Source organism: Haliotis cracherodii, unplaced genomic scaffold (assembly GCF_022045235.1).
Source record: "Haliotis cracherodii isolate W230 unplaced genomic scaffold, xgHalCrac1.p SCAF_3, whole genome shotgun sequence".
NCBI classification, from domain to species: Eukaryota; Metazoa; Mollusca; class Gastropoda; order Lepetellida; family Haliotidae; genus Haliotis; species Haliotis cracherodii.
In genome coordinates, this window is record NW_027266286.1 from 75562980 (window position 1) to 75571606 (window position 8627).

An 8627-nucleotide genomic window follows, 5' to 3' on the forward strand; every position below is an offset into this window, starting at 1 on the left:
AGTTGATCTTTGGAAATTCAATCTTCCTATTACTTCAGCCCGATCAGGGTCGATTGACGTACAATACTAGCATTATCAACAGGTGTGCAATCATTATTATTGAGGGCCACCGTGCCTTCCCAAGCGTCTAGTGGAATTGTTCAGACTCCAAGAAACATGTATCAGCTGTACAGCAGACGACATCGGCTCTGTAAAAAAGAGATTCAAAGTACTTTTGCAACAGCCACTGCACATTGGAGACCCGACACACATGTAGAACTACTCGTACCTCGGTATCATTCACACAAAGCTTCAGCTTCCCAATATTTAATTTGTGACTTTTGATAGACAAAATTCCTCTGTTATAAGCACACAAGTAGCATGTTTGTTGCTATGTTCTAACATCAAGAGGGAGGGAAACGCCGTGCATTTTTCAGCAATAGAAGTTAACATCCATACACCTTTCTGTTCTAAGATGTTGTTCTTGCAATTTGAGGTGTCACAGGGGTAGATTTGACCTCTTCAGTTTCATCTTCAATGATGAACACGCGGAAGACAGACGCTGGACAAGAAGGTCATGGCATACGCTCACTGTACAAACAGTTGCGTAAAAACACAAAGTCAAAAACTGAAATCAATTTAGGTTTATTGTACATGTTATTAATGTGGACATTTTTGTATCAGCAGCAGGGTTGGACTTAACCCTTTTTAGGGTGGAATGTGGGGTTTTGGCAGGTGGAACATCTTCCACAACACTTCTGTATGCCGGGACAGTCACTGTCACGGTAACAAGGGCGGCCGTGGCCGCAGCGGATGGCGAGCACCGAGGAGACATGGCAGTAACCTGGTTTATCTGAAAGTGAAGGTGACTTAGTCAGTCTAGAGTTTTCGTGACTCGTGGACCTGCAACTGTAACCCTGGCCCTACACACATAGACAGACAGTACGGTAGGATGAGATGCAACACATATAACAGGTTCTACTGAGATGCAACATATATAACAGGGTCTCCTGAGATGCAACATATATAACAGGGTCTCCTAAGATGCACCATGTATAACAGGGTCTACTGAGATGAAACATATATAACAGGGTCTCCTTAGATGCAACACATATAACAGGGTCTATTGAGATGCAACATATATAACAGGGTCTCCTAAGATGCAACATATATAACGGGGTATCCTGAGATGCAACATATACAACAGGATCTACTGATATGCAACATATATAACAGGGTCTCCTAAGATGCAACATATATAACAGGGTCTCCTAAGATGCAACATATATAACGGGGTATCCTCAGATGCAACATATACAACAGGGTCTACTGAGATGCAACATATATAACAGGGTCTCCGAAGATGCAACATATATAACAGGGTCTATTGAGATGCAACATATATAACAGGGTCTCCTAAGATGCAACATATATAACAGGGTCTACTGAGATGCAACATATATAACAGGGTCTCCTAAGATGCACCATATATAACAGGGTCTATTGAGATGCACCATATATAACAGGGTCTCCTGACATGCAACATATATAACAGGGTCTCCTGAGATGCAACATATATAACGGGGTATCCTGAGATGCAACATATACAACAGGGTCTACTGAGATGCACCATATATAACAGGGTCTACTGAGATGCACCATATATAACAGGGTCTCCTAAGATGCAACATATATAACAGGGTCTCCTGAGATGCAACATATATAACAGGGTCTCCTAAGATGCACCATATATAACAGGGTCTATTGAGATGCAACATATATAACAGGGTCTCCTGACATGCAACATATATAACGGGGTATCCTGAGATGCAACATATATAACAGGTTCTACTGAGATGCAACATATATAACGGGGTATCCTGAGATGCAACATATACAACAGGGTCTACTGAGATGCACCATATACAACAGGGTCTATTGAGATGCAACATATATAACAGGGTCTCCTGAGATGCAACATATATAACAGGGTCTCCTGAGATGCAACATATACAACAGGGTCTACTGAGATGCAACATATATAACAGGGTCTACTGAGATGCAACATATATAACAGGGTCTCCTGAGATGCAACATATATAACAGGGTCTCCTGAGATGCAACATATATAACAGGGTCTCCTGAGATGCAACATATATAACAGGATCTACTGAGATGCACCATATATAACAGGGTCTCCTGAGATGCAACATATATAACAGGGTCTCCTGAGATGCAACATATACAACAGGGTCTCCTGAGATGCAACATATATACCAGGGTCTCCTGAGATGCAACATATATAACATGGTCTCCTGAGATGCAACATATATAACAGGGTCTCCTGAGATGCAACATATATAACAGGGTCTACTGAGATGCAACATATATAACAGGGTCTCCTGAGATGCAACATATACAACAGGGTCTACTGAGATGCAACATATATAACAGGGTCTCCTGAGATGCAACATATATAACAGGGTCTCCTGAGATGCAACATATATAACAGGGTCTCCTGAGATGCAACATGTATAACAGGGTCTCCTTGGATGCAACATATATAACAGGGTCTACTCAGATGCAACATATATAACAGGGTCTACTGAGATGCAACGTATATAACATGGTCCCCTGAGATGCAACATATATAACATGGTCTCCTGAGATGCAACATGTATAACAGGGTCCCCTGATCTGCAATATATATAACAGGGTCTCCTGGGATGCAACATATATAAAAGGGTCTACTGGGAAGTAGCATATATAGCAGGGTCCCCTGAGATGCAACATATATAACAGAGTCTGAGATGTAACATGCATTTTTAAGAAAGGAACAAATTTGACTGTTTGCCTTTTGTTTGTTTGCGTATTTAGCTGCGCAACCTACCTGTGCTCGAGTGTAAAAATGTCAAATAACACGTCTTACCGATCGGAACGCAGGTTGCCGTCGGGTTTCCTAGCTTGCCATATATCACCTTACAGACATCCCCAAGATGACATTCGTAGTTCTGCAACAGGTAAAATAATAAAAAAACAGAGCAACAAATCATGTGACGTCTTCAGATATGGTAACCCTTTAATGATCTTAATGGCAATAGGAAATCTTCACAACACAACACTGGTGTCATACTCGATTATAGTTCATAATATCAAAAATCATAAACATTAACTTCTTGTGTGTTCATCTTGATTTCAGATTGGTTGTAAATACAATGTACTTACGTGGCATGGGTCGACGATGGTTGCACAGCATACACCACAGAGAAGAGCGAGCACCTGGTAACGATGATATCGTGAGGAAACAAATCCGTGACAGTTACAATTTGATAAAAATGCACACTTGCACTAATGTCTGTAAATGAACCTCTTTTACAAATCCTACATGCTTGTGATTATACCGGAACTGCCCTGTGCGTTGGATCACCCCCGAATTAAGCTCACATGTTTAATTGATATACAAAAATATACATAGGTTTTGGGACATTTTTCAAACATCTTCAAACCACACCTCTGCCGAACACGTTCATTTTTTATTATCAAACATTGACATTGGAAATCATCTTTCGACAAACAGTCAACCGCAACACAAAGGGACCTACGCAATACTTCGAGTTTTCCGACGTTCGACATGACGGTGTGTAACTGTATTTATTTACTTTCAACAGAAACCCCTTTGACATCTTGGACAAAACTTTATACAGACAAAACACTACAGAGCTGCGTCATTTTCGAACAAATAAAACGATCGTTGCAACGGGCAATGAGTATTATGTACAGCATCGAAAACCTGATTCCTTACCAGGAATGATAAGAGTGACATCATGTGTCTTCAGATCAATGCCTGTACGACGTGTGGCTTAGCCTGGCTTATATAGTTTTGGCGAATATCTCACCCACCTCTCACCCCAACCCCCTCCACATATACCCATCTGATAGGACTATAGCCCTATTTTTCATAAAATAATGAAAACTCCTTTGTCTTTGACATATTTTAAATGTATCTGCATGAACGTACATCGTGACCTTTTAAATGATTTAAATGGATAGGGAATGTGATTGATTAATCTCTCTGAAGTGTATATAGCGAATGTCAAGGAAGAGAAGATACTTACTTTTGTTGTTATTGGCGTAGAGAGGCCACCGGCCCATTATACACGTATAGGATAGTACGAAGTCAATCTCAGCAGAGCGCCAAGTATCAACTAGTACAGCCTGCGACATACATTATACTGTGAATATTGATTACATAATACAAAAATACTGCAAGTAACAATTTCCCTGTGTGCAGTACATACAAAACAAAACATATGCCGTCAAGGTGTTGTGGGATCTGCTTGATTGCGAGGATTCTATTTCTTTGTCGCATCGAACATCATCACATGGTCTGCATCACAATCTAACTAAATGTCCTGCTTCTTTTATTTTGTGGCAATGCACCACACGGCAATATGAAACTGCTTCATTTGGTAACAAAGCAACACAAGAGGGATATGTCGCTGATGTACACCGCTTTTTCTTCTCAGACATGGCGTTTCACCAAGGCAGTAGCCGAGGTCCTTAAAGCGGTGGTGTCATTCACGAGTGCTCTAGCATACGAATGTTCTACTGGGGTCATAGTTTAACTGACATGCTCGGGTATTTTTATTTTTCGGGTACTTTTATGATAAATGGATTTTAAGTTTATGTATTTCCCAGAAGCAATGCATCAGTTCTAAAAATGACGCAAGTTATGGTTGCACTCGCAGTCAGCTTATTGTAAGTTTTAAATAAATAATATGAAACACCCCATGTGATTCAGGAAGTGAAATGGCTGTGTTTTAAGGGCGGTACTGACCAGATTTGCCATGTGCTCGATCGATACCTGGTGTTTAAGGGAGGGAGTGATAGAACTTGTCATGTGTTTGATGCTTGTTTTTTTTATGCAGGAAGTGAAAGGTCATTTCTTGTGTTTAGTTCTGGAATTGTAGCCCCTCGCTGGTGACCTTGAAAGGTTGATACTGTACAACGGCTGGGTAGCATTGTGCGGGGTTTAGAATGGGTTGAAGAGACAACACAACGTGCTGCAGACGAGCTCGAGTACAGTCTTGATGAGAAGCTCATCCTATATCAAACATAAAATAAGGTTGTTAAGATGCCATGTCTTGACACGTGTCGTTATAGATGTTATTGCTGAGGTACATTGTGTATCGTGTGTATGTCCTCTTATATATGCGAAGACTGGTGTCTCTCGCTGTAACATAAAAGTCAAGAGTACATGTTAGTTCATTTTTAATTGCATCTACATGTAAAACATCGGAGAGCATGTCCTTTCGTTACCCTACCAGCATTCGGTCACAGCGCCCTAACTCGCCCTGCTTCAGGTTTCTACGGCTTGCAGTTGACAAGGTGCAATGTCAGAACCAAATATACAAGGAGCGAGAAAGGTGTCAGTTTAATGCCCCGGGCCGTGCTTCAGTGATCAACTGACCACTTGTTGTATTAAATGTGTACACAAGTTTCTACATGTGGTAGTTGTAAACTACGTTCAAACGCCATCTTCAAGTGGTAGTCAACGGTGATCTTTAAAATGGATTTATCTGTCAAGCTACACAAGTTGAGGTTTAAATTAAATACAGTTATATGTAGGGCAATTTCCACTAGGGCTTGTAGCACATTACCACTGTGTGGAGCTATAGTATCCATGTGAGTAATGTTGGGACTTGTGCACGAAATCGTGCACATAATACATGGAATTAAACGACCACGTTAATGAAATACCGTTAGCATCTTTAGTTTAGCAAATCTGATGACGCAGATGTCGCCCCGATTTCTCCTATTGTAAAGTGGTGGGTTTAGCGGAGTTATTGAACGCCCAGTATAATAACCAGAAAAAAAACAACACTTTTGATCCGTAATAATGGTATTTAATGATAGGGTCTGTCATTGGTTCTGACATTTGGCCTTTGGATTTTATTCACATGAAAAAACATTTTTTTGGCATTTGTGTTCTTATTACACAATGAAATTAAATAGATCTAATAATTTTGGAAAAATAATTCATTAAATCAAATATAGTGTTTGTGCTTGTAAACCGGATGCTTGTCGGATCTGAATGGCATAATAATAAAGAACATGTTAATTAAGTAGTAGTAGTAGTAGTTAGTAGTAGTAGTTAAGAACAGTAGTCATGATGTGGCATGTTATAATTGTACATATTATTTATTGTCAAAATTCAAATAATGCATTTTTAGGAAGGAACACACATGCAAGTTAAAAAACAACAACTTTCAAGCGAATTGTAAATAATTGTAATTTTAGATGATTCTACTGACCATTCTACATTAACTCCAAAAGGTTTTCATGTCACGTGACGTCGCACGTTCGCATCTCTGTAGATGCCGGAACATGACAGAACATGGCCGAACATGGCCAAACATGTCAGAACATGACAGAACATATCAGAACATGACAGAACATGGCAGAACATGGCAGAACATGGCCGAACATGGCAGAACATGACAGAAAACGACAGAACATAGCAGAACATAGCAGAACATAGCAGGACATGGCAGAACATGACAGAACATAGCAGAACATAGCAGAAAATGGCAGAACATAGCAGAACATGGCCGAACATGACAGAACATAGCAGAACATGTCAGAACATGACAGAACATGGCCGAACATAGCACAACATGACAGAACATAGCAGAACGTGGCCGAACATAGCCGAACATGGCAGAACATAGCAGAACATGACAGAACATAGCAGAACGTGGCCGAACATGACCGAACATGGCAGAACATGGCAGAACATGACAGAACATGAGAGAACATAGCAGAACATGACAGAACATGACAGAACATGGCAGAACATGGCCGAACATGGCCGAACATGACAGAACATGGCAGAACATGACAGCACATGACAGAACATAGCAGAACATGACAGAACATGGCAGAACATGGCAGAACATGGCAGAACATGACAGAACATGGCAGAACATGGCAGAACATAGCAGAACATGACAGAACATGGCAGAACATGGCAGAACATGGCAGAACGTGGCCGAACATGGCCGAACATGACAGAACATAGCAGAACATGTGCATACATATGGTGTTTACACGTATAACCACATCGTGTTTATTTCAATAACGCCTTAGTTTGTACGTGCATTTTGACATATTGTTTGCCTGTGTCACGACATAGCGTTTAGCTCATGACAACATAGTTTTTACCGGTATAACGACATAGTGTTTTGCTCATGACAACATAGTTTTTACCGGTATAACGACATAGTGTTTTGCTCATGACAACATAGTTTTTACCGGTATAACGACATAGTGTTTTGCTCATGACAACATAGTTTTTACCGGTATAACGACATAGTGTTTTGCTCATGACAACATAGTTTTTACCGGTATAACGACATAGTGGGAACCGTGTTCAAATTAACGATTCACCTGGATTATGTTTCTTGGTTTTTCAGGACCAATCTGTGTTCCTAGATTTCATCAAAGGGGCGTCCGTCTATGGCCTGCACCACATTTTGATTTCCTCCCATATCAAGTTCACGAGACAACTTATAACTGAATCAGAAATACTGTTCAAAGCGGAGTGAGTTTACCTCACTCACTCAATGTACATATATAGTCTCCATACAAAATACCAGACCCCAGCCTCTCCAAGAATATCTCAGCACCACCAGAACAATAAAGGGTGCCACCGATGGGGCAGGATACGCCCACCTTCTCGTGAACACCTGGTACCATGAATATTTGATATTTATTCATAAACACATCCTCATGATTTTGTCGAAATCGTACAATCGACTTTACTTTAAGCAGAGATTTCTATTGGATAGGGAAAGGGTTTTATCGCAATATTTATTTGAAATCTCAACAGAAACGACATATATTTGTTGTCTACGTATCCTATCTTGTGCTATTGTTCATAAAATGAGATACGTTATTTTGTATTGAAACCACTGGAATTTTGTGGTGGTTACACATCTAAAAGGGTGTGTGGTGGTTACGCTTATCCTTATCTGTGAAAACTTTCCAATGTATCATAGTGTTGATTCAGTATTGTTCAGCATACTCATGTTTTTTAGAGAGCGTCTTTTTATTTGAAAGTTTTTTCATCAATAAGATCATCCATATAGTTTACCACTTTTCCTTTCCAGTCTTCCCACATGTATCACCTATTTGTTGTAGTCGTTATACCAAACTCCCCATGACAAAGTACCAAATTAGCAATATTCTTTCACCTTGATGTTTTTTTAAAAATATTCCACTACGTATAGAGTACATCCTCCTAGTATATACACTTGACCTGTACTCGTCACTTTGTTTCTAAATCACAACTATTAATTTCGAAGCACTGACGTTATTGATACTTTAAATACATTAAACAAGTGCGATCACTTTGAAGTAAATGGCAAATGCCCTGTGTGTCATTGATACCGTTTCAGACTGCATTATTTCTTTTACTTGTGGGCATCTAATGCCCCCATCTCAAAATCACATACAATTAAACTTCCTTTATTTGATCTGGTTTGCTTCCCTAAATGAAACTGATCTATAACACAGTCAGGCCTAGGTGGGTCAGGTATTGCTCAAAACAAATGATTCAGGTTTGGCAGTACTAACGATTTTAACAC

General features: G+C 39.9%; 1 protein-coding gene across 1 annotated transcript; it reads right to left on the reverse strand.

The window, feature by feature from the left end:
• Nucleotides 1-677: 677 nt before the first annotated feature.
• Nucleotides 678-3802, reverse strand: LOC139474547 (perlwapin-like). The gene is made up of 4 exons (XM_071257604.1): nt 3782-3802; nt 3205-3258; nt 2909-2990; nt 678-832 (listed from the first exon to the last, which is right to left on the reverse strand). The coding sequence occupies exons 1-4, from the start codon at nt 3800-3802 to the stop codon at nt 678-680; spliced, it is 312 nt and encodes a 103-aa protein (XP_071113705.1).
• Between the last annotated feature and the right edge of the window lie 4825 nt (nt 3803-8627).